The 28,000-nt window shown below is 33.0% G+C and overlaps 2 protein-coding genes across 2 annotated transcripts; one reads left to right on the top strand and one right to left on the bottom strand.

Moving 5' to 3' along the window:
- Positions 1-3: 3 nt before the first annotated feature.
- LOC141446599 (triafestin-2-like) lies at positions 4-27,753 on the bottom strand. Its single transcript, XM_074113143.1, has 6 exons — positions 27,746-27,753; positions 26,911-27,043; positions 24,729-24,862; positions 23,715-23,815; positions 2,330-2,536; positions 4-192 (listed from the first exon to the last, which is right to left on the bottom strand). Exons 1-6 carry the CDS (start codon positions 27,751-27,753, stop codon positions 53-55), a joined length of 723 nt encoding a protein of 240 aa, XP_073969244.1. The 3' UTR covers positions 4-52.
- Positions 12,107-17,161, top strand: LOC141446560 (triabin-like). Its single transcript, XM_074113101.1, has 6 exons — positions 12,107-12,357; positions 12,533-12,626; positions 12,879-13,006; positions 13,995-14,080; positions 15,018-15,119; positions 16,999-17,161. The coding sequence occupies exons 1-6, from the start codon at positions 12,299-12,301 to the stop codon at positions 17,121-17,123; spliced, it is 594 nt and encodes a 197-aa protein (XP_073969202.1). The 5' UTR covers positions 12,107-12,298; the 3' UTR covers positions 17,124-17,161.
- Positions 27,754-28,000: the final 247 nt, after the last annotated feature.

The raw sequence follows: 28,000 nt of genomic DNA, 5'->3' as shown, positions 1-28,000 counted from the left end.
CCTTTCTTAAAACGTCATTTTATTTAAAGTAATTTTTTGTTTCTTTTTATACTTATTTTGTCATTTCTTTTGTTTTATTGCACATTTCCCGAGTATCAAACTTGTCTCCCTCCAAATTATATTCTTCAAGTTTTGTTTTCACATCTTCAGGAAGTCCAGCATCCTCATTGGTGTTAGATACTATAAAATTATCTGAAAAAATAAATAATAATAAACTTTTAAAAGTCATTGAAAGCCATGGGAGTAGCCGGTAAAATAATTAGTTTAAATAGCGCTAGTAGAGTAATATGAATTGGATTAAATCAATCTTAGCAATTATTTTCAGGACAATCAGTGATATAGTTAAGTAATATATGTGACCCATTGAACAGAAATTCACTGCTCAAGAGATGGTAGCTTTTCTATGTTTTACATACTCCAATTCAATTCTATTAATTGCAGAATTTGGTTTTTCCTAATATATTCTAAGTTTGTCATCAATATCTACTTCTGACGAGTTTTTGAATGAATATATCTAGATAGACTTTTGTAGGTCAACTGAGAACTCAGGTCAGTGAATAATATGACACTTCTTGTAAGAAAAAACAAATGGCAGGCGTGTGAACCCGAACCCGGTATCTCTGCAAGGTAGTGCAGATAACCAATGGCTGAATTGTTTCCTTCCCTAAATGAGGAGATTTTTTAGAGCAGAAAAAAGTTAGAGGTAGAATGTTGAAGGCAGTTAAGTAGCAATGGCAAAATCATAGCATCTAACAAACTGGATGAAAAGCTGTAGTTGAAATATGTCATATCTATTTTTAGCTTCATAGTGATTACTGAACCTTCCTCATTATCAACTCTTTTAACGTATTCTCAGTTGATGAAGGGGCCATTAAATTCTGGAAAATAAGACGTTAAAAGAGCCCAAATATAGATGCCCAGTATTCTGTAAAAGTTTTACTTCAATGGATAAAATTGTCTTGAAGATGAAAACCAATTTCAAAATGATTTTTTTTTATTCTTTGACATAACCACTCGAAAAATATTAATAAAAATAAAATTACTTGCCAACATGCTTTCGTGTATTCTTCCCTCCAAATTATCGTTTTACGTTTATAATGATGAAGAAGTGGATTGGTCCAATTCAGGGGTAACTAACCTGGTTCCTAACCAGGCCTACTAGGGGCGATTCAAGCTCTCACAGTTGGCTAGGGGGCAGATTTGCAGAGTTAAAATTAACAACCGTTTAAAACGGGGATTCATTTACGTGGAACCAATTCCCTTCCTAAGTATATACTATCGAGGCCCAAAAAAAACGTATCTACCGTACCTAAAATTTCAAATTAAAAGATAATTAATTAATTAAAATCAGTTCGCCTGACGAAATTTTGAACAATTGCAGAACTTCCTCTTAGTAGGTGTAAGAGCATGCTAACACTTAAGAAACACGTAGGGAAGCTTTAACCGCTTCTTCGTGCTACATTTTTTACCAAATCGGACTAAGAGTTGGGCAAAGATTAATAATAATAGTTTTAGAGAGGGCCTGACCTGCGTGGGGGCAAACCTAAAGATACACAGCGACGAGACCTTTAAAAAAGCATATCTACATCATTTTTTGAACCAAATAACACTTCATTCAAGAATACGATAATTTTTAATTATTGCCAAACTTCCCCTTAGTAGGTGTAAGAGCAGAACGTCGCTTTAATGGTACGTAGGGGAGCACTAACCCTTTCATCCTGCCAAATGTTATCAAAATGGGGCTAAGATTTACACAGTTATTAATAATAATAATTTTGGAAAGGGCCTTACATACATTGGGGCTCACTCCTCTCCCGTTCGACCGCCAAAGGACACGTCTACAAAAATTCCGAATCGAATGACTACTCATTCATAAAAATCAGTTCGCAGGTTTAGGCGCTACGTTGTTTACAAAAAAGGTAACAAGAAGAAGAAGAGCAAGAACAAGAACATTTTCTGAAAATGCTGTTTTTGCCCATTTTCAGTAACATATTTCTCGAAATCTATTTAATCTATGTTGTTGCAAAAGAAAAATACAGTTATAAAGGAGGATTTCCCTAGATTATAAAGAAAATTTGGGAAATTTATCTTTTATAGAAAAAGAGAAAAAAACTGACAAAGTTGGGTGTTTTTCAACGTTACGCTTTTTCGTGCACTTTTTGACGATCAACCCTTAAACAACTGTCCTACCGGACAGTTTTAATAAAAGTTACCATTTATTTCTTTAATAACGATTTCCTCCAATTTGGGTATGAAGATTATCTGTTGTTTTGTTTACCTGATGTTGTTAGAAATATAATCATAGTTGAAATAATAAGAGTTTCATTACCTTGAAAAACGTTTTTTCCTTTGAATGAAATTTGGGCGCACATATGAATTAAGGCATATTCCTTATAGTCTGTGGAAAGTACTGTCACAATTAGTGGGAATTCTTGTTTATAGTTGGATGCAGTCATCTTTTTTACCACCTCATCAACTTCTTCAGTTTGGTTGTAGAATTTTTGTAAATCTTTCTTGACTTCAACTAGGTCCAAATCTAAAAATTTACTTTAATTGTAAATATTTAAATAAATCCTGTAAGGAAGTAGTTAAATTTTCAAATTTAAATGCCAAATTATTAAATATTTACGAAAAAATAATAAGAATTAACTAAATCGAAATATATTGAATTTATGTAACAATTAAATAACAATTTTTATAAAATTTCTGAAAGTACATCTTCTGTAGGATTCATTAAAACATTTTTTAAAGCCGTAATTAAGTATACTTAGGAAGCCTCAATAGTTGTAAGAGAAATAACTTCAGAAAAAGTTGGTTGAAAAGTTGAATAAAACTTATAAGCTTTTTCAAACGTTTCTAATTGGCTGAAATTAAGAACTAAACTATGAATAAAATGTTTGGAACTTGATTATTTCTCGTTTAATCCACTCCTACACTTAACTTTTTAAGCTTTAAGATTTTGTAAAGGAGATGTTAAGGTAAGTGATCGCTAGCCAGCTGTACCTTGCGATGATCTAATCAGTTTCTTGAATCCACACTCAGAGCTCTCCCTATTACATTTTTTAGCATTGACCTCTCATTTTCATTTCACTAACTAAAGGCTAACCTGAATTCATAATCAATTAAGTGCTTTATTTTTCATAATAAGTTTATTTAATTTTCTAATTTTGCAAAATAAAGGGGTAATAAAGGATGGTCAGACGAAAATCCAAACCCATAAATAATTACCATAAATCAATGTAAACATTTTTATTGTAAAGTAATGTAAAACTATTGGAATTTAATAATTTGGGTTGGCTAGACCGCCTTACATTGTGATTATCTTTTTAATGTTACTTGTGCAATGTGAACTAATTACTTACCATTTGTTTTAGTGCAATTGAAAGAGAATTTTCCTTTTTGTGTACTATCTTTGGTGCCAGTACAGTTCACGGTATAGCTATTTACCCCTCGTTCCTGTATCCTGTAAAACGATTTTTATGAAGTTAATATAATAATTATTATTGATAATTATCTGTTAACGGTTACGTCCAAGGTTGAGCTTCGGAGAAATGCTCAGTGATCTGATGATAAGCTGATGATGTTAAGTGATATCAGGATCACGTGATATAGTAACCTATAGTTTTCTAATACGATAGAGTTGAAGTTCCGAAGCTTTAATTATTATTAAGTACCAACAACATCTCTTTGACGTTACATTATTCTTGATTTGCTAAACTTTGGATGTTTAAGATTTGAGTCCCCCATACAAAGAACTTTATATCTAAATTCTGGAAGAAAATAAGAAAATAGTAAAATGTTTTGTTACATTTAAGTAGATGCCTTGACTAACTGAAATCAGTAACGTCCAAAGATAGACTAATATTAATAAAAACCATCTCAGGAAATTATATAGAAGGAATTCTCTGTTAAACATTATTCAATTTTGACAAATATTCACCATTTTGGAGAGTAACTATTTGAAAGACCAACTTGTGTATTTGAAAGCATTGTTCGTCGCGGGTAACATGTGAAATCAGGATGACTGTTAAGTTCGGTAAATCGTTTAAAGTTGAATGAAGAACTGCGTTGCAGCATGACTTTTTTTTTGTGAAAGATTGAATTGAACTCGACGAAAGTCAGAAAAGAAGTCGCACTTTACGCATTAACTAGTTGCATTAGTCGCATTAACGTCGTAATGGACTATCACGGCTACCATCATTGCTTAGACGCCGTTTCCATTTTTAAACCACGTTCTCTTCAAGCCGGCATTCGATGTTCCACTGATGCATAGCTGAAAAAAATCTTAAATTTAAATAATAATAAAAAAATTTAAAAAGCGTTATTCACCAATTTGCTCTCAGTAATTCTGCTTTTTCAAGTTTAAAATAGAAAAAAATTCCACTCACTGCATTGGATTAAGGTATGTTCTTAAGACTGGAAACATAGTGGAGCGGCGAGCAAAGCGGTGAAATCAAACACAAGGACCGCGCATAGTGGAGAGCAACGCTATCTATAGAGAGTGTTTGTTTTCGCCGCTTTGCTCTTCGCTATCATCGCCGCTTTGCTTGCCGCTCCACTATGTTTCCAGCCTAATTGATTTAAATTATTTGTTAGTGTTTTCTAAAATTGTGTTCATATTAAGAGAAATTAAATAGTTACCCATTTCCATTGAATTCATAATTGTAGCTTATGGTGCCATTGGAGTATTTGGTAAAGTAAAATTCTCGACATACACTCAAGCGACCTCCGTACCATGCATGCGTCACGTACGTGTGTGTTAGCTTTCCAAAAACCTATGAAACAAAATCAATAATTTTAACTTTTTTCTTAATCAGTTCTGATTACTGACCTCATCGTGTACTTTCCTAATTGCTTGTTTCTTATATTTACAATGAAATAGAAAATAATCAGGTATTATGGTGATAAAGTTCAGATAGATTCACTCATGCCGAAGAAAGTGGGTGTATTATTAATACAGTTATGTTTTAGTAATTTAAGGTATAAATATACTTTCTAACCTACTAACATTTTTTAGATTAAGCTTTAGCTTTTTCATCTCCTATTTATCGCCCTATTACTCTTCATTTTCTTTTGTTCTTAAGGTAGATAAGCATATGGAGTAAGATAAAAGTATTGGGTCATCAATTGATCAGACCTTACTTGAGTGGTTTAGTTCTGTCTCCAAGCTTATCAACTTTGCATTTTAATTAAATATTTTACCTAGTTTACTCATTGCTTTTTGTGTGAACTCTAGTTTCAGACTATTGTTTAATAGAAGTATTTTTTTAATTATTATTAAAAAGTTAATTTCTATTCAGAGTGTGTTCTTCTCTTCGTTTTTTGTGTCTCTCATAAATAATTAACTATTATAAAATTAATGGTTGCTGTTCAAGTGAATTATTTGTCTTGGGGAAATCGTTCACAAGTAAATGTTGCATCTGACGTAAGGCTTGCTGATAGTGGAAATAAAAATTACTGTGTTCTCCATTGTAATAGACAAGATTGATTTTGTGACTAAATGAAACTCAGAAGTGATCAAACTACTCGTAATTTCAGTATCAAAATTTCAAAAGCAGAGAAGAAAGTTAAAATAAATGCACAATTTTAAGTTTAGAAAATGAATATTCTGTTTTTATATTTGAAGTTGAAAGACTTAATTATTAGTCAAATGTCGAAAAATCTCAAATCTTTTATAATAATATGATTAGAATTACTAATATTTCTCCGAAGATTGGAGAGGATTAATTTGTAATTTTGGTTGACGATAAGACAAAATCTAAAGTTAGATTTTAGCCCTAATGACTCACTCGTTGATTTTTATTCCTTCATTTGTTTCGTTGTGGATTTGGATTCATTGATATGGAACCAGCATTACCGAAATGAGGCGAATGGACACTAGAAACAGTTGGTATGCCACTTGTTTTCCAGGCAGAAGTTTGCGTGCCTCTATGTGGAGTTTTGGATAAGCAAACACCAATCAGTTTGGATCAGTTTGGATTTTCAGGCTGCTTTCATGGCGCTGGTCGTTGAAGACTTTTTTTCATCTCCAGACTGGAGTTGAAATGTTCTAGCAGACTGAAAGAGTTGCTTTCTATTAAATATCTTGTGATCTCGCTAATATCTCGAGTAAAATCAAGCTTGTTATTATATTAGAGGGTACAGTATTTTTGTTTCCACTATCAGCAAGCTTACTTCAGATGCAATATTTGTTTGTGAACGCTTTCCGCAAGACAAATAATTCTATTAACAGCAACCATTAATTTTATAAAAGTTAATTATTATGGAGATAAAAAACGAAGAGAAAAATACACTCTGAATTGATTGGGTGGTTAGACTAAACATTGTGGCTGACAGGGTTAAAAATCGGATTCAGCTCCCTTCCAGAGTCGTTAGTAAAGTTCAGTCTAGTTTCTCACAGACCTCTCTCTGGTACCTGATAATTCCCCACTGAAATAGTGCAGAAGGCAACTCTATGAAAGAAGTCTCATAACTGATACTTTCTGAATTTTGTAGATGAAACATTTGTCCATCACATGACGTTGTTTCGAGTGAGAGGAGGTTAGTTTTAGGGTATTTGGTCGGAACAAGTTGATGGTAGGGCAGATTAGGCAGCTTGAATTATAATTTGGACTTAAATTTGGGATTAGATTTAAAACAAGTACGAGCAATTAAAGATAAAAATTAGATTTGTTTAATTGAGCTAAGTATTAATTTTAAACAAAGTTTTGCTTTGTTTAACTTAGGTTTAATAATACGTACCTTCCCCGAATCAAAGCTACTCATTGGTGTGACATCATAACATTTGTAATAAACATCCTCGTCACCAGCATATTTGAATGTTAAAAATCGAAAAATAATGGTGGAAATGGTGACAAATAAGGTAAATAATAATACTGCAAGGTACCTGCACAAAATTTTTTACTATAATTGATATACAACGTCTTATGTTCGAGAAGGAAGGAAACGAACTAGGATCTTTTTATTTTTAAATACTCTCTACGGAATTAATTTGAACGAAATCCTGGAAAGATTCCCTCAATTACTGTAAAATATCTCGCTAAACGTTCTAGAGATTACACAGGCTTTGAGGTCTACTGTAACAAAGAGATTTAATAAACTGAATATTTTCTCTTTGTGTATGTGATTATTACCCACCGTAGCTGAAAATCTAAAAATAGGAATCTTTGAAATCTGCCATTTCGACAAGTGGCAACTAAAGAAGCGATAATAATAATATTTTGGTCCAAATTGGTAAACCTTTAAAACGTTCAGCCTGAATTCCTAGATACAAATAATATCAGTTCATCTGTAATAAGATCTACGTTCTTTTCGAATATTCCGTGATTTTCTAGGGAGCCGTGAAAGGTTTCATTTGAACTTGGACATAACGCACATCAACCCTAATCCTTTGGTTTGAGACTTCAACTTAGGCAATATTGATCTTTTGTATGATTCTACAGGAGCTTTGTTGTCAGGCTTCATTCAACAATATCATTTCATCATAGTAAACATGTGTGAGAAGTTTAATTAAATAATTATCAAAAGGAAAGAAAGCAGCTATTTTACTTACGTGTTCATGTTAGCGAGGTGAGATATATACAAACTAAATTTATTCCGGAACAGCCTACTCACACTAAATCCCCCACTCATTAATTTTATAAAGTGTTTGTATTGAAGGAAATTTGACACTCGAATTCATATCTAAGGAATGGATCAGTTGAGGAAAAAGTAAAACCACATATTTCTGTTTTATTATTGTTATTATTTTAATTTAAAGTGAGCCGTTGGTGTCCGGAGGATTTTTGTAGTTCTCTGATGGCCTCCGGACAGTGTTCCGTATCCACCACCAGACTGAGAGCTGTGAAAAGCACATAGGAAGAAAAAAATCTGCGGGCCAGCAGCTGGATTCGAACCCGAGATCTATGTGAGGAAAGTAGATTTGTGTTTCTAATTTAAAATAATAAATTGACTTGTATTCTCTTCCTAAAGTGCGTCATAAAATATGAATCTGTATTTTGTGAATAAATTAAGACATAAAACAATCAAAAACCAGCTGCCAAATATTTATTGTATTTGTCTTATGTTACGTATTCACTAATTCATATTAATAATTCAAACAAATGTTTAATTATACAAAAAAAAAGAATTAAATATACATACATGTGTGATTTTAAATAAAATAACCTTCTCAGTACTTTTAAATCTCTTCCAGGACAAAAACTAATTAACGAAACTGCTGACTGGGACTTATTTCGAGCAACTCTTGTGGAAAAACTGAACTTAATTGCATCCTTAAAAACTCTTCAACAACTAGACGATAACGTGGCATACTTGACTACCGCTATTCAGCAAAGTATTTGGCATTCTACTCAACGGACTTCACCCAACAGAACTGCATTATTACCTCTAAATCTACCTCTACATTTGAGAGAACTGATAACGCGCAAACGTCGCGCAAGAGCACCAGATATCCCTCTCACCAAAGACTGTTTAACCAACTTACTAGAGAACTGACAACAAAACTAAGGGACTACTTTAACGACCAATTCTCTGTTTATACACAATCACTCACAACTGAAGACAACTCTCTGTGGACAGCAACCAAGAGAATTCTCAAATACAGAAAAACTTCTCACCCAATAAGACGCCCGGATAATTCTTGGGCTAAATCCCGTGATGAGAAGGCCAAATACTTTGAAAGAACATCTTTTTTCTGTCTTAGACGTACAAGTTAAAATATCCTATTGCAATATTAAAGGCAATGAAAAAGCAGGAGGAGCGATCAAAAAGGCAATGATGACCCGCTGTAGATAAAAGCTACAAAACGCCGCAGTTTCCGGTAAAACTGGTTTTGAAGCATAAGGCGCAAGAACCATAGAATATGAATGGACTAAGACAGAGGGACGTCACATCCACGAACACCTACAAAGAATTTAGAACAAAAGTAATATTAGAAGAGTTACATTAGTAAGTAAGAGTTAGAAGAACACAAGTAAATACTTGTGTACGAATATCTTACTGGAGACAATTCAGCTAAAAACTATTTACATATATCAATTCAAACTGAGAAACCGGTCATGTGACAATCAAACTGAACAAACCTAACCGTTCAATTATTTTATTATAAATTCTGTACTGACACAGATCAAAATAAATTCAACAAATCAGGATGACAGGAGGTAAATCTTCTAAAAAGATCTTATCACAAATTATCTTCAGTCATTTATTGATTCTGTAATTTAATTCTTTAATAACAAATTGTTATTTATAAATCTTATAAAGGATGCCTCTTGCGATAAATTAATATTATATTTACAGAAACAAGGAATGAAAACATTTTTTTTAAAACATCCCGAAAATCAATTTCCTTTTGGGAGTACCTCACAGCAGTGAGAAAGGCACTTGTTATGGTATTTCAACAAAATTATTAAGAAAGTTGTGATAAACACGCTTTTTCTGAGGAATATTTTCTAAAACTTTACTGCAGGATTTCCTGATAGTAACAAACAATAACAGATTCCTATTTTTGAGAAGCTAATACTCCTAAAATTCTATCAAGATAAAATCATTAACTGACAGGTTGTTCTGTTTTCACTCGAGCCAGGGACAGCTGACAACGATGCTCAAATGCACAAAAGCGCTAACAAAACAGAACCCCCTTGTCTTCTTTGAACTGAAATTAAATACTGAAATGGTTGACCACGAATATTGCAAAAACGCTGTGTCTAACAAAGACTTAATTCTGAATAACTACCGAGAAATTACTCTCCAGCAAAATTACTCAGAACGGCTCATGAGCGAACTTTTTTTTTTTTTTGCTCAATGTCTTCCCTATACTTCTAAACCTTATGTCGATACGCAAGAACCTCAATCACTGTGTCCTTGATGAGCAAAACTTGAAAGAAGAAATTCATAGATTGTTCCGATTTGATTTCTGGTTAAGATGCCTTCAGAAAAACCATATATTTAAGACTGTAGTTAAAAATCTAACGATTTTACTAAATTAATTTTTCTCGAAAACTGTTTGTACGATTTCTTTTAACTTTGATACCAGTAGCACATACAGGGTGATCCATTTAAAAGGTATCAATCGCTAATAACTTTTTAAGAAAGCGGAATTTCGAAAAAACTCATCAAGTAAACTATATGTTTTTTTTGGTCTAGTTTTCAAATTTTTCACCCCCGATGCTGTATCTTAATTTTTGGTGGAGTTACGGTTAAAAACCCGATTAGAGTTCCATAAGGACCACTAGTTTTGGCAATGATTATGAAAACTACATAAAAAACTGTGAAAAATGACGTTAATTTCTTTTCGATATCCCTAATATTAGTTGAGATATTTAAGATCAAAGTTAAAATTTTAACTATTCGTGAACGGTTTTCAATATTAATTTTTCACCACAAATTCACGTTTTGGGAGGTTCTTTGACTGCAAAAAAATGTTATTTGTGATGCAAAGAACAAAAATAATAATAATTGAAGATTTTAAAACATTTAGTGTAATGTGATGGTTATGGGTGAATCAGAATAAATTTGTATTATCAACAAATAAATGCAATCATCACATTATTTTAAAGCACCCAGTATGCAAGGCTTCTTGACCTATGATTACGGTAAAAATATCTTGCCAGGGTGTTGGTCTAGTGGTCAAGAGCGTGGCTTTGTAAGTGGGAGATCCCCAGTTCGAATCCCGCGTATGCTGTCATTCTTATTACTTAAAGAATCATAATACTTTTTTTAATAAAGTGTAGTCATATGCGGGATTCGAACTGGGGACCTCCCACTTACAAAGCCACGCTCATGATCATTAGACCAACATCCGCCCCTCCCTGGCACCGTAATCATAGGACAAGAAGTCTTGCATACGGAATACATTATCATGATGTTATGGCTGCTTTCATTTGATGATAAAACACATTTATTCTGACTCACCCATAACCATTACATTACACTACATTTTTTAAAATCATAAATTCTTATTATTTTTGTTCTTTGAGTCTCAAATAACATTTTTTGCAATCAGAGGACCTCCCAAAACGTGTATTTGTGGTGGAAAATTAATAACGAAAACCGTTCACGAGTTAATAAAATAGTAACTTTGATCTTAAATATCTGGACAAATATTAGTGATATCGAATCGGGGTTAACGTCATTTATCACAGTTATTTATGTAGTTTTCATAATCATTGTCAAAACCAGTGGTCCTTATGAAACCCCAATCGGGTTTTTGACCGTAACTCCGCAAAACATGAAGATACAGCATTGGGGGTGGAAAATTTGAAAACTAGACCAAAAAAAAACATATAGTTTACTTCGTGGGTTTTTTCGAAATTCCGCTTTCCTAAAAAGTTATTAGTGATTGGTGCGTTTTAAATGGATCACCCTGTATATTGTAGTTTTTGACATAATAATCAAGTAAACATCTACATAGATTGTTGCACATCATGATACGAATGTAATGCAAATGCGGGAAGTGAACTGAATGCAGCACGGGCTAAAGATACACAGCCTGTTCCAACTTCCAACTGTCCTGATAACATCGCTGATCGCTGATAACATCTTTCAGTTGAAGAGAATTACGATAGTATCTGTGAAAAACACTTGGCCCATATTCGAGAAATTTGACTGAAAGAGATCTTCTTTATTGTTATAACAGAGAATGTTGGGTAATTTGTAAGTGCAGTTCCTGATATTGAGAAAGAGATTTAGAGTTAGATGGAGATAAGAATAATGAACAGCTGATTGGTGAATCTTGAATTAAATTTCTTAAGTAAACGGCGCTAAAGTGGGATTACTTATAAATTCAATTTATCATTAGCTATCTTATGAATTTTATAAAGCAGAAGTAAGTACACTGATGCTGGCAGAGCAGAGCGAAGTCACTATAAGATTGGTCTAGAATACCAGTCTAATAGGGTAGGGGTGCGTGATCTTCAAGTCTCTTTTCTCTTCAAAAATAGCCCCGTGAAAAAAAAAAAAACAGGATTGTCTGTCTCACCATAAAACTACGGCCTTTTGCCAATGTTCACCTATACATTGGCATCTTGCTAAAAATGGCAATGTAACCTTTCAGCTGTTATAATTAACTCAGTCTTATAATTCACAATTACGTTGTGCTGAAAAATCAAGCAAACTTACTGAACTTAATGGAGAAGTTTATTCACTTCATCTCTTTGCTCTGTACTAAAACATACCTAAACATGACAATTATTATGAACTAAATGTTAGCCTCAAATAGAATCAAATATGGAGTAGCAACTAAATTGAAATAATTAAAACACTAAATCTATCTTGATGGTGGGAGATAATTGTACAAATGCTCTTGGGTGCAATTAAATTCAGTGATAGTATTTTCCGGCTAGCTGAAATGAAAACGTGAGTAATAATAATTTTTAATTGGATTTTAAAATGTTTTGAACTCGAACAATTGCCATTTTCTGTAATTGATGTTCTGGTTGAAAATCTACTCTCTCCTATCTGATGGAAGATAGGGCCTAATAACATTCAACTCTCACATAAGTATTATTGTAACTTTAAAATTTAATTACAGGATCGTTGCGTTAATATTTTTGGGAATTTTGACTTTGGCACATCTTTCTTCTAGTAAGAAATGTGAAGCTATGGAAAACATTGATTCACAAAAGGTGGGTAATATTAATTTTACATCTACTTATAGAATTAAATTTAACTACAATCTATTGAATATTTTCAATTCATTTTCAACATATTTACCGATTGATTCACATTCCTGGCGAATGATGAATGGATATTCCCACCTGAGTTTATATTATATTGTTGTAAATAAACAAACTTATAAAAGTTTCAACTGTACAAACAATTAAAATTTGCGTATGAAATAAAATAATTCCTTGGATTATTATTATTATTTATTTTAGTTTTTCTCAGGCACATGGTTTGTGACTCATGCCAAGAAAGGGTTCAGTACAATACTCTGTCGAGAAATTACTTTTAAGAAGAACGATAGCACTGTAGAAAGTAATACAAAAGGAAAAGTTAGAGAAAGGTAGCTTTTAAGTTGTTTTTTTAACTTCTTAAAAAATGATAATGATCAAAATGGGTGGGCTTAAGCAGCCAATGCGAAAAAAAGTCAATGCAAATCGTTTTGCCTAATGCTATCATAATTTCAGCATGGCCTCTCATATCCAGAAAATAAGTTTTTACAAGCACATACAGGTACGATTGTAAAAACTGAATAGTTTTAAAGTTAACTGTAAAAATTTCAATGAGTCTGCAAGCAATAAAGGAGAAAAAAAGTTAAGCCCTTCTTAGGATTTTGAAAATGATTCTACTAATTTGTAAAAATCTCCTAATAAAAGCCAAGTAGATGATAGAATTGAATGTGTTTTTAAACTACTTTAAGAGCGGATCACTGTTGCCCAGATGAATGATTTAGCAATTCTTTCTCTTTTGGATTTTTTGGTTTTGGAACCAGCAATTAGTATGAGTTACTGCCAAATTCTTTTCAGAATATCTTGAGCTGGAAAAGCCATTTTCGGGTAATATAGGAATTAAACAAAAAGGATTACAAGAAGACAGAATCGTACCCAGCTCGAGTGGATAAAAGATGAGAGAAGATTAAAATGATTAGAGGCGCTAATGACCTCAGCAGTCGATGCGCAAAAAAAAAAAAAAAAAGACAGAAATAGAGTCCGCACCCTTCCTTTCGTTGGTTCTAAATTTGTTAAGTAAATATTTCTCAATGCTTTCTAATGGAGGATAGATTTTGAGCACATTTTCTCTTCACAAGAGCCTTGAGATCATAATGTAAAGTTTTTCAGGATTATTTCAGATTGACTAATGTTCCCTACAATCATTTGAAAATTTTTAATTTATAAATTATGGTCACTATTAACAATTTTTTAAAGTTATTAGCATGAATTATTCCAAGATTTGTTTTATAACCATTAAAACTAAATTCATTAATGATAACGCTTACTTTCTTATCATACAGAAGTTAATAAGCATTACAAAAATTATTTATTGTTTTATAGGACAACGAAAAAGGAATACACCGTGCATTGCACTGGGACAGAGAATAAGGGAAAAGTCCCTTTTAAGTGCACACGAGAAGAAGGAGGTAAGAAAATTTCTGATTTCTTTCCACATTGAGATTTAACTGAAACATGACAATGGAATAATCAGATTAGAACAATAAGAGAAGAACTTCTAATGACAGGCAGTCTAAATAGTCTCTTAAGCATTCAGACAATTTCCAAAATAGAACTATTTTCTGGAAATAGCTGCAAAAGGAATTGGTGGTCTAGGCGAAGTTCAAAAATATCCAAGAACAAAGGCTTTCCGCATTAAAAAATGGAATAGACGTGAAAATATACGTAGAATAGCCTTTCTTGGCGATAAGTAGAAAAGCAATTTGCTTAACGGGTCGTAAATTGTAAAATCTTAGATACTGAGCCATCTAAAACCCAGGTAAAGCAAGGTAAAAATTTTCTTCAGGCTTCGATAGAGAGACTCATCAACAAATACATACAATGAGTATGTAATTAATTTAATATAAGAAGTATTGCGTACTGAAAAACCCAATTGCTTGCTGGAGATGGTTCAACTAATAACTATAATATTTACAGCTATTCAAATTGAACGAACTTACAAGATTTCATTGTTTGACTACAAACTTCTGGACGTAATTCAGAATAAATTTAACAGATCAGTATGACCAGGAGCCCTCTTCTAAAAAAGATCTTATCACAACTTATCTCCAGCCATTTATTGATTCCATAGATGGTAATGTCACGATAATTTTATTCAAGAATTTCAATTTTACTTTCTAAAATTCAAGAAAAATGTAGTCTTCAATCGTGCACTATTTCCTACTTTTGTAAAATCTACACACTCTTTATTTATCTCTTATAATTTTAGAAGACAGGTAGAGCTGAATGAACAAGTAATAACTTTTAACCATGAAGAAAATCATGTACACTGGGACTCCAACAAATGGTTCTTTATAAATCTTGAAAATAATACATCCTACAATAAATTATTTATTATATTTACAGAAGGAAGTGTTAGAAAGCTTGAATATAATGAAGAGTTTATAGTTGCGAAAACAGACTACGGTAACTTTGCTGTGGTATGCACGAATAAAGCAGAAAACGATGGTAATAGAGATTATTATTTTGAAATTATTTTTAAGTTTTTCCTCTTACTTTATAGTATGAAAATGCGTAACATCGCGATTTTAATAGTTCATTTTTAGTAAAAAAAAAAAAAAATCTGTCATAATATAATATGGAGAAAAATGCTGTCTCTCCAATCTCTGTGTAGTATTAGTGCATTCCTTAAAAAAATGATTTTTCATTACAAAATTATTTTCCCGTTAGAAAATCATTTGTTAATGAAGTGAAATTCGTATAACACTACTTAAGTACAGTAAATACCTACGGGTGATTCCTTAAGTAGTAGGATCTCCCTAATAACTGATATAATATGGGATAAGTTTAGTGAAAGCACTGAATAAGAGGACAGATAATAGAGAGAGGAAGAAGAAGCATCATTAGCTTACCCCATAAAAGAAAAACACATAATAGGGGGGCAAAGGGTCTAGAATATAGACAAACAAACAACGGGGAAAGGAAATAGAAGCTATAGGTAGTGACGCATTTGGGGCCGTACTTAAATTACGTAACGCAATTTAAAGAGCTTTTTAATCCCTCCCCCCCCGATGTAACAGATCGTAACAAAATGTCAACCTCCCCTCCCCCCTAGCCAAATGTACGTAATTTTTTGTTATGGAATATCGTCATTGCATAGTATTTAATTAAAATCAAACATATATTTTTTATTTATTACTTATTTAATTACATTATCACTTAGTATGAAGGTTGGCTATAGTAGAATTTGGCGCGAAAAATATCGTTAGTATTTTTCCATTAATGACCAAAAAATTATAGATTCAATTGGAAAAATTACGTACAAGCATTAAAAAAACCCCTCCCCCGAACCATAACGAATGGTAACAATCGAGCCTTACCCCCCTCCCCCCTTGCGTTCGTTACGTAATTTAAGTACGGCCCCTTTGGCATAAGAAACGGAAACAAGTTGAGATAGATAGAAAGTTAAAGAGAATAAAAAGGTGTAAAATAATAACTTAGTAGTTAGCGATAAGTAATAGAAGGAAATTAAGGCGGATGTGTACCTTAGTACGCGCGCGGGCGCGAGGCTGACCCGCGAGAGTCGGAAGCCAGCCACACTGGCCGAAGGTGCTCGGTCACGACCGAACATTTATAAAAGTAGATATTTTTTCAAAAATAATTTTAAATGTGATTGGTTAGAAATTGAATAGAATTATATTAAAATACAGTACGTAATTTTATAAGACTGCCGCCTTTTCATTCAAACACAGGTTTAGTTATTATTTATTTTGCAATATGTGAAAATGAATATATAAAACATTTAAATGTTATTGAATATCATAAAGCAATAATTATTGTATGCAAATGATCTACAGAAGTTTTTACACCATCATCCCTGCGGCTCTTGGTTTAGATTTTTTTAAATTATTTAAGGAAAAATAGCTTCCTACTTGAAATAGGTTGCCGACCCCCTAAAGTAAACAAATCTAAATAAATAAAATCCTCACTCTAAAATTTAGTCTCTAAAACAATCCCTAAAAGCCTAACTTATAAATACATGCACTACTTACAAACTAATGGAGTTGATACACCTAAATAAAAATCTTTGCTAATTTTGGAGTTTAATAAATAACCATCGCACATCAAACAATATTAAAATTAAATTATTATTATTATTGCATAATCTTAAGAATGGCCTGCCTACATAAACTAAGAAATTTTTTATACTTAATCAGTATTCCTACACAATATTTTTTTTTAATTACTAAGTTTGGTGCACCTTCTCAATTCAACTGAATAATAAACTAATTCCCAGTATTAATAATAAAATTCTCTTTGGAGGTTCACTTCATAATGTCTACGTTGGTCACTTCATGTTTGTAATTTAATCTTTTTCTCTTTTTAGAAAATGTTTTAGTAATTAACAAGAAAAAAGATGCCGACTTTCCTTCAGCAGCCAGTGATATGTTGAAAAAACTAGATCTGAAATCAGAAAATTTAAAAACCAGGAAATCATATAAATGTGAATAAGGTTAATATTTAAGGTGGTGTTAAAAAAGAAAAAACAGAAAAGGTATTGTTTTAAATATATTTGTTTAATTAAACAAGAAAGAAAATTAGTTTTCTTTAAAACTCCCTTAAAATCAGGAAAAAAATAAATTAAAAAACCTCACATCAGATATGAGAAAAGCACTCGTTATATTGGTTAAAGAAAATCGTTAAGAACATTAAGATAAAGAACGCTTCTTCTGAGGAATATTTTCTGAAACTTTACTGCAGGATTTGCTGATGGTAACCAACTGAATAACAGGTTGCGATTTTTTGAATGTATTTTTTTTTTTTAATACGATAATGATTTTAAGCTAGTACTCCTAAAATTCTATCTAGATAAAACCAAACATAAGAAGAATAAAACACAAGAAGAAACCAAGGTCGTTCGTTCTTATTCGAGCCGAGACCATCTGGCATCGAAACACAGACGCACAAAAGTGAACTTTGCTCTAGAACACAAGAAGAACAGCCTGAGTGTCTTCCTCGTCGAGGCCCAGGCTTTACACAGAGTTTGGCACCCAGGACTACTATTTAAACTTAAAAAATTCCTCCCCACTCCTTTTTACCTACTCCTGCAATCCTACCTTACCGATCGCTGTTTCAGAGTGAGATGCGGTGGAGAGGTCTCTGATCTTCATGCAATACACGGTCGGCGTGCCACAGGGCAGCATACTTGGACCGATCCTATGCACCATCTATACTGCTGACATCCCTACCCATCCCTACCCTGATGACACCGCCATACTATCTTCCCACTCTAATCCTCTTCAAGTCCCTAACATTGTCCAAGAACACCTTGAGCTCATAGAAGCTTGGTGCAGAACATGTAGGATTAAACTTAACACTACCAAATGTATACAGGTTACATTCATATTACGAAGACAGACCTGCCCTCCACTAACTATTGACAATGCTGACCTACCGACTTCCACTATCTAGGGCTCTACCTAGTCAGCCGTCTACCCTGGAACCCTCACACAAGACTTAAAAGACAAGAACTGAACAGACGTTACGGACTACTAAGGAGACTCCTTGGACCGAAATCCTCCATGAACATACAAAACAAAGTTACACTTTACAAATCACTATTACGACCAATATAGACATATGGAGCAGAAATGTGGGGCTCCGCCAAACCATCCAACATCCAACCTATCCAATCTTTCCAGTCTAAAGTCCTCCGCCGAATCGTTAACGCACCATTCTATGTCTCCAACCGCACCTTCCATCATGATCTCAATATTCCGTATGTATGTAAATGAGTTAATCCACACCCGATTCCTAAATTTCCACAGCAAACTCTCTGATCACCCAAATCCTCTGGCTCAATCACTATCCACATCGTTCCATCCTGATAATCCTCCACGTCGCTTAAAACAGCGCTTGCCACGTGACCTCATTACTTCTTAAACCCCAATAAGTTCCAAAAGAGTTCCAGCGCTGGCTGGTTTCTCTCATCCCGTCATCCTGGTTGTGGGAATGAGCCAGCTCAGTGGCACAATCAAGTGTTTCTTTGTATAACACTTTTGCTAAATGTGTATTTTGTACAGTTGCAAAAACAAAAAAAAGAAAAGCCTTTGAACAATGTTTTCATGAATCCTTACTTATAGAAGACATTACTAAAATCTAAAATGGTCTATTGTTATTTTGGAAATTTTATAACCATCAGTATTTAACTCATTAATACTGTTTTTTCAGAATTTATCACATATCACAGTCCCTTATGCTGGCCTAACTCTTCTCCCATTAGATGTACAGCTTCTAGAACTCCAAAAGCCATATCTGGTTAAAATTTCTTAACGAATGACACCTCATTCAAGGAATTTGGTAGCGTTTGTCGCAACGTTAATTACAAAAAAAGGTTAACAAGAAGAAAAACAATATCTAAAAGTGCCCTGTTATTGGTCATTTGTTCTTATTATCTATTTGATTTGTCCTTTATTTAAAAAAAAATGGATATTTTATCATTTACTCACCGAGCGCTGCAGGAGACTATTAGCAAGAGAAAATACAAGGCTCGGCAGTGGATTCGAATTGAACCCGGCAACTCTGCTTGGGAATCCAGTGAGCTAACCACTCAGCTAATCTCTTCTCTAACTTAACAATGTTAATATAAACTTGCCTCCAAAAATACTGACAATTTGTGTATTAAACATTTTTTTTTTTTAAATCAACTTGAGGCAGTTTTGTCATCACTATCCCACCAAAAACAGGGGTTATTTTTTCTTATTATTATGGCTGTTGATTTGATTTTTTCCTAATTATAGCACGGTAACATCTGAAGCCGGAGCCAGAGCCTTTTGTCAACGCACTATCGGACAGAATTCTCTTGTAACACACGATTGACAATCGCCGGACAGTGAGCAGTGAAAAGCTCCTAGCGAATACAAACCTGAGGACCAGGGGCTAGATTTGAACCCGGGATCTCTACGTGGAAATTCAGATTTAATTCTATGGTACTGCCATTATGAAATTTCATTATAATGACCATATTTTCCATCATATTACAATAATATACTCAGTTGCTTTACTAACTAAAACGCCAGTTTTTCAAATGGGAGTTTCCCAGCAAGAAATAAATCACAATATTGTCCTCTCCTAAAATGTCGCTTTATTTAAAATAAAATTTTAAAAGTTGTTTTTTTTTTAACTTATGTTTTTGTCTCTGCATTTTTACATATTTCACGAGAATCAAACTCGTTTTCCTGCCACTCATAAAGTTCTTTAATTTTTGTTTTCACCGCATCAGGAAATCCAGCATCCTCCTTTGTGTTAGATACTACATAATTATCTGAAAAGATAAATAATAATAAACTTTTAAAAGTCATTGAAAGCCATGGGAGTAGCCGGTAAAAAAATTAGTTTAAATAGCGCTAGAAAAGTAATATAAATTGGATTAAATCAATCTTAGCAACCATTTTCAGGACATTCAGTGATATAGTTAAGTAATATAGGCGACACATTGAACAGAATTTCACTGCTTAGGAGATTGTTGCTTTTCTATGCTTTACTTATTCCAATTCTATTCTATAAGAAAAAACAAATGGCAGGCTTGTGGACGCGAACCCGGTATCTCTGCAAGGTAGTCCCGATAACCAATGGCTGAATGGTTTTCTTCCTTAAATGAGGAGATTTTTTAGAACGGAAGAAAAGTTAGAGATAGGATGGTAAAGGCAGATACGAGTATGTTGTAATGGCAAAATCATAGCTACAGTCAGATGATAACTTCATTACAAATGAATACAAATCAAAGTGTTCTGAACGAAGAGGTTTATTGTTCCAGTAGAAAAAAAAATCTAACAAAATGGACGAATAGCTGTAGTTGAAATATGTCAAAACTATTTTTGGCTTCATAGTGGTGATCACTGAACCTTCCTCATTATCAACTCTTTTAACGTATTCTCAGTTAATCAAGGGGGCCATTAAATTCTGGAAAATAAGACGTTAAAAGAGCCCAAATATAGATGCCCAGTATTCTGTGACTTGCTTTAATGGATACAATTGTCTTGAAGGTGAGATGATTTTTTGTATTATTTGACTTTAACTCTCGAAAAATATTAATAAAAATAAAATTTCTTGCCAACATGCTTTCGTGTATTCTTCCCTCCAAATTATCGTTTTACGTTTATAATAATGAAGTAAAGGGATTGGTCCAATTCAGGGGTAGCTAACCTGGTTCCTAACCTGCCCTATTAAGGAAGCGATTCAAGCTCTCATAGAGGGAGGTTTTCTGCGATAATCTAAAGTGCAAAATTTTACATTATTTGCAATCGACCATTAAGTAAGGTCTTAATTTAAGCAGCTTTAATTTTAGCAGTATCGATGGTTTTGCTAAAATGCACCATCAAATGAAATTTTCTGTGGACTAAAAAGGTAAGTATGGTAAAGCAATCGCTTGTTTTTCATTCGAGACTTAACATCCAATAACTAAATTAGGTGTAGAGGCCGAGGGCAGAAGTACTCACTACACTATTAACCTTTCTTTTAACAAATAAATAGAAGCTACGCCCCGGATTTTAAATTGGGATCTCCCATTCATAAATTCACCTTTCATAACCACTTCAAATAACGTACGCAAAGTATAAATAAAATATTTTTACTAAATCTCCACTCAAAAATTACGAGAACTTTGAAGTTTTATTTAATTAAGTTACTGCAAAACCGGCGGGCGTTAAGAAAATTTTACCATCAGTGAAGATACGAACGTGAGTGGCAGGACTGTCACTTGCCTAGTTAATGGTGTATGGACTTACCAGTCGAAGTCCCAGGTTTAAGCCCACTGTCTTTAGGTTTTCTGTATCAAAGTTCTGCATCAATGAATAAAATTGTCTCAAATTTTCAAATGATGGAGAGTATTGTCTGTAGAGAAAGAGCACTTCCTTTAGAATTTAAACTGCGAATATGGCATGGTTGGAAATACTTCCCTTTAGTAGGTGTAAGAGCTGGATGACACTTAATCTAAATTTTTCTTTTTGCCTAATTTGATCAAGGACGCGAAGATTTGCAGTTATAATTATTAACCGTTTAAAACGGGGATTCATTTACGTGGGGCAAATTCCCTTCCTAAGTATATACCATCGAGACCCAAAAAAACCGTATCTACCGCATCTAAAATTTCAAATTGAAAGGCAATTCATTAATTAAAATCAGTTCGCACGTCGAAGTTTTAACCGCTTCTTCGTGCTAAATTTTACCAAATCGGACTAAAAGTTGTGCAAAGATTAATTAGAGAGGGCCAGACCTGCGAAGGGCAAACTCCTCTCCTAAAGATACACAGCGTCGAGACCTTTAAAAATGCATATCTACATCATTTTTTGAACCAAATAACACTTCATTCAAGAAAATAGGTTCACGAAACGATAATTTTAAATGATTGCCAAACTTCCCCTTAGTAGGTGTAAGAGCAGAACGTCGCTTTAATGGTATGTAGGGGAGCACTAACTCTTTCGTACTGCCAAATTTTATTAAAATCGGACTAAGATTTACAGAGTAATTAGTAATAATAATTTTGGAGGGGGCCTTACATACATGGCGCTAACTCCTCTCCCGTTCGACCCCCAAAAGGGCACACCTACAAAAATTCCGAATCGAATGACTCCTCACACATGAAAATCGGTTCGCGCGTTTAGGCGCTACGTAGTTTACAAAAAAGGTAATAAGAAGAAGTAGACCAAGAAGAGCAAGAACAAGAACATTTTCTGAAATTGCTGTTTTTGCCCATTTTCAGCAACATATTTCTCGAAATCTATTTAATCTATGTTGTTGCAAAAATAAATAAAAAAAAGAAGAAGTTATAAAGGAGGATTTCCCTGTATTATAAAGAAAATTTGGGAAATTTATCTTTTATAGAAAAAGAGAAAAAACTGACAAAGTTGGGTGTTTCTCAAAGTTACGCTTTTTCGTGCACTTTTTGACGATCAACCCTTATACAACTGTCCACCGGACGGTTTTAATAAAAGTTACCATTTATTCCTTTAGTTACGATTTCCTTCAATTTGGGTATGAAGATTCTCTGTTGTTTTGTTTACCTGATGTTGGTAGAAATATAATCTAAGTTGAAATAATAATAGTTTCATTACTTAGAAAAAAAATCTTTCCTTTAAATGAAATTTCGGCACACATATGAATTAAGGAATATTCCTTGTAGTCTGTGGAAAGTACTGTCACAATTAGTGGGAATTCTTGTTTATAGCCGGCTGCAGTCATCGTTTTTACCTCCTGCTCAACTTCTTCAGTTTTGTTGAAGAATAGTTGTAAATCTTTCTTGAGTCCCTCTTCGTCAAAATCTAAAAATTTACTTTAATTGTAAATATTTAAATAAATCCTATAAGGAAGTAGTTAATTTTTCAAATTTAAATGCCAAATTATTAAACATTTACGAAAAAATAATAAGTATTAACTAAATCGAAATGTATTGAATTTATGAAACTAATATCAATTGTTATAGAATTTCTAAAAGTACATCTTCCGTGGGATTCATTAAACATTTTTTAAAGCCGAAATTATAGTACTTAGAAAGCCCCTGAAGTAGAGAAACTACTTCAGAAAAACTGTAACTCATAAGCTTTTTTAACCCTTCTAATTGGCTGAAATTAGGATCTGAACTATGCATGAAATGTTGGAAATATGATTATTTGTCGTTTAATCAACTCCTACACTTAACTTTTAATCTTAAATCTTGTAAAGGAGATGTTAAGGTAAGATGATCGTTAGCCAGCTCTACCATGAGATCATCTAATCAGTTTCTTGAATCCACACTCAGAGCTTTCCCTTATTACATTTTTTAGCATTGACCACTCATTTTCATTTCACTAACTAAAGCCGAACTTGAATTCATAATCAATTAAGTGCTTTATTTTTCATAACAAGTTTATTTAATTTTCTATTTCTGCAATATAAGGGCTTAGCTTGGTGGTCAGACGAAAATCCAAACCCATAAATCAATGTAAATATTTGTATTGTAACGTAATGTAAAACACATTCTATTTTAATTGAGTATTTTATATTCCATTTTTTCCTTTCCTCGGCAAATTTCAATGTGAGATCCTAAATAGTGAACTAATTACTTACCATTTGTTTTAGTGCAATTGAAAGAGAATTTTCCGTTTTGTTCTCTATCTTCGGTGCCAGTACAGTTCACTGAATAGGTTTTTACCCCTCGTTCCTGTATCCTGTAAAACAATTTTTATGATGATAACATAATAATTATCTCTTGACATTTACATCTAAGGTTGAGCTTCGGAGAAATGATCAGTGATATGATAATCTTTCAGGATCACGTGACATAGCAAATCTTTATTGTTAAAAGTAACAAAGAAATCAAAAAGTGACCAGTAGTTTTCTAATAAAGTTGAAGTTCCGAAGCTATAATTATTATTAAGTACTAACGAAATTTCTTTGAAGTTTGGTTACTCCTGAGTTGCTAATGGCAAATCTAAACATTGGATTTTTAAGATTTAAGTCCCCCGTTTGGAATTTACATTCATTTTCAAAATTCCATAATTGTGTAGAGAAATGTGACTTCAAAGATACAAGCGTTTAACTCAGTACAGAGAAACAAAGCAATAACCAAACACCGATCTCTAAATTCCCTTTATATCCGGTTCAGAGACATCCTGCACCTCACATTCCTTTCCAAAGAAAATCTCTCACTCTACGTCACTCAGTTCTCTTTAACCAGTCAATCTACCTAAAGCGTCGTTGGTCCTAGGCCATCGGATGCCTGACACTGGAAGTCAGTAAAGAAGTCGCACTTTACGCATTAACTAGTTGTACTAGTCGCATTAACGTCTTAATGGACTAGCTCGGCTACCATCATTGCTTAGCCGCCGTTCACATGTTTAAATCACATTCTCTTCAAGACGCAATTCGATGTTCTACTGAAGCGTAGCTTTAAAAATCTTAAATAACAATAACACTTTATATAAAGCGTTAATCACCAATTTGCTCTCAGTAATTCTACTTTTTCAAGTTTAAAATAGAAAAATTCTACTCTGCATTGAATTAAGGTATGTTCTTAGAATATTTCAACTTTTTTAGTGCTTTATAAAATTGTATTCACAGTAAGAGAAATTAAATAGTTACCCATTTCCATTGAAGTCATAATTGTAGCCTATGGTGCCATTGGAGTATTTGTTAAAATAAAATTCTCGACATACACTCAAGCGACCTCCATACCAAGCGTGCGTCACGTACGTATGTTTTAGATTTTCAAAAAACTATGAAACAAAATCAATAATTTTAACTTTTTTCTCAATCAGTTCTGATTACTGACCTCATAAAATATAAAATAATCAGGTATTATGGTGAGATAGAGTTCAGATAGATTCACTCATACCGATGAAAAATGGTGTATTATTAATACAGTAATGTTTTAGTAATTTAAGTTATGAATATATTTCTTAATCTACTAACATTTTGTAAATTATGCTTAAGGTTTATTAACTCCTATTTACCGCAGTGTTGCTCTTTATTTTCTTTTATTCCTTGTAAGATAGGTAAGCTTATGGAGTCTGACTGTGAAGGTATCAACTTTGGATTACATTTAAATATTTTACCTAGTTTACTCATTGTTTTTTGTGTGAACTCTAGATTCAGACTATTGTTTATAGAAGTATGTTTTTAATTATTATTTAAGAGTTAATTTTTATTCAGAGTGTGTTCTTCTTTTAGTTTTTTGTCTCTATAAATATTAAATATTATAAAATGAATTGTTGCTGTTCAAGTGAAATCGTTCACAAACAAATGTTGCATCTGAAGTAAGGCTTGCTGATAGTGGAAATAAACATTCTATGTTCTCCAATATATTCGTAATAGACAAGATTGATTTTGTTACAAAATAAATCTCAGAAGTGATCTAAATAATTTCTGTATCAGAATTTCAAAAGCAGAGAAGAAAGGTTAATTAAATGCACAATTTTAAGTTTAGAAAATGAATATTCTGTTCTTATATTCGAAGTTAAAAGACTTAATTATGTCAAAACATAATGTCGAAACAATCTCAAAACTTGTATAACAATACGATTAGAATTTCTAATGTTTCTCTGCATATTGGAGAAGATTAATTTTAATTTTATTGACAATAGGACAATATCTTGTTTACGAACTTACTAAAGTTAGATTTAAGCCCCAAAGACGCACTCGTTGATTTTTTTTACTTTATTTGATTCGTCATGGATTTGGATTCATTGATGTGGAACCAGCATTACCGAAATGAGTGAACCGAATTGTGGCGAATGGACACAAGAAACAGTTGGTATGTCGCTTATTTTCCAGGCTGAAATTTGTGTTCCTCTATGTAGAGTTTTGGAAGAGCATACACCCAACAGTTTGGATCAGTTTGGATTTTCAGGCTGCTTTGATGGCGCTGATCAATGACTTTTTTCATCTCCAGACTGGTGGAGAATTGTTCTAGCAGACTGAAAAAGTTGCTTCCTATTAAATATCCTGTGATCTTGCAAATATCTCGAGCTAAATCAAGCTTGTTATTATATTAGAGAACACAGCATTTTTGTTTCCACTATCAGCAAGCCTTACTTCAGATGCAACATTTGATTGTGAACGTTTTCTCCAAGACAAATAATTATTTTCAAGAGCAACCATTAATTTTGTAATAGCTAATTTTTATGGAGGTAAAACATGAACAGGTGAACATACTCTTGATTGTTTAGTGATTGATTGGATAGTTAGTCTTCGGAGGATTCGGATTACGAGGAAATGGACAGGCTGGCCAAATTGTGAGCCTTATACTCCTCATCATACTCGAACCGGCTGTTGGCTTGTCGTTGGATAAATACTTTAGGTTTCCTCGACAGCCTCGTCACATTTATATTTTTGGATGAACTTATGGGCTATCGACAGAGTAAAGAAGTTGAATCAAAGTATCTGGCAGAGTTGTTAATGAAGTTCGTCCTAGTTACTTACAGACCTCTCTCTGGTACCTGATATTTCCTCATTGAAATTGTGGTTTATGAAGACAATTCTATGAAAGACGTCTCATAAGTGATACTTTCTGTGTTTTGTAGAAGAAACATTCACCCATCTTATGATAGATTATTTAGGTTTTGAGTAGGTTAGTTTTAGGATATTTGTTTGGAAAAAGTTGATGCTCGAAGAGCTTAGGCAGCTTGAATTGTAATTTGGATTTAAATTTGGGTCTAGATTTAAAACAAGTAATTAAAGATAAAAATTAGATTTGTTTAATTGAGCTAAGTATTATTTTCGAACAAAGTTTTGGTCTATTTAACTTAGGTTTAATAATAAGTACCTTCTCCGAACCGAAGTTATCTATAGGTTGTTCATCATAACATTTGTTATTATCTTCACCATCGTCATCAGCATCATCACCAATAGCAAATTTGAATATTAAAATTCGAAAGAAAAAGGTTACTGCAAGGAACCTGCACAAAATGTTTCATAGTAATTGATATACAACGTCTAATGGTCGTGAACTCCATTATGGACTCTTATTATTAACTTATGGACATTCCACACGAAATAATTAGACGAGAAGCTGAAAGATTCCCTCAATTAATTTAAAATATCAATTTAAAACGTTTTGGAAACATGGTTATGTTTTTAAGCTATTGATATTGTGGTCAAAGAATTCGTCCACTTATTTAAGGTAAAAAGTGAATTTTCATCTTAAACGCCGGTTTTGAGGTCCACTGTTACAAAGAGATTTAACAAATTGAATATTTTCTCTTTGTGTGTGTGATTAATGATTATACACCATAACTGAAAAACTAAGAAGTATGAATCTTTGAAATTTGCCATTTCGACCAGTTGCAATTAAAGAAGCGATAATAATTCGTTGGTCCAAATTGGTAAACCTTTAAAATGTTCATTCTGAGTTCTTAGATGCAAATAATATCAGTTCATCTGTAATAAGACCTTTGGTTCTTTCGATTATTCGACGCCCTAACTAACCCTTTGGTTTGAAATTTCAACTTAGGCAATATGACGATACAAACACTTTTGAATGATTCTACAGGTGCTTTGTTACACGCTTTATTCATCAGTATCATTTTATCATCGTAAACATGTGTCAGAAGTTCAATTAATTAATTATCAAAAGAAATGAAAGCAGCTATTTTACTTACGTTTTCATGTTGCGAGGTGAGATATATAAACTAAATTTATTCCGGAACAGCCTACTCATACTAAATTCCCCACTCATAATTTTTATGCGTAACAATCATAAAATATGGATTTTAATTAGAAGAAAAAAATAGCATGTTTTCATTAGAAATCCATTATATTTGTATTGGTGGAAATTTTACACCCGATTTTGTATCAAAGAAGTAGATCAGTTGCGGAAAAAGAAAAACTAGATATCTCTGTTTTATTATTGTTAC

The sequence above is a fragment of the Rhodnius prolixus genome, unplaced genomic scaffold, assembly GCF_049639745.1.
Source record: "Rhodnius prolixus isolate KJV_2025 unplaced genomic scaffold, Rpr scaffold_7, whole genome shotgun sequence".
In the NCBI taxonomy this organism is placed as follows: Eukaryota; Metazoa; Arthropoda; class Insecta; order Hemiptera; family Reduviidae; genus Rhodnius; species Rhodnius prolixus.
The sequence above is the reverse complement of the archived record's forward strand: the minus strand, read 5'-3'. Positions and strand labels throughout refer to the sequence as shown.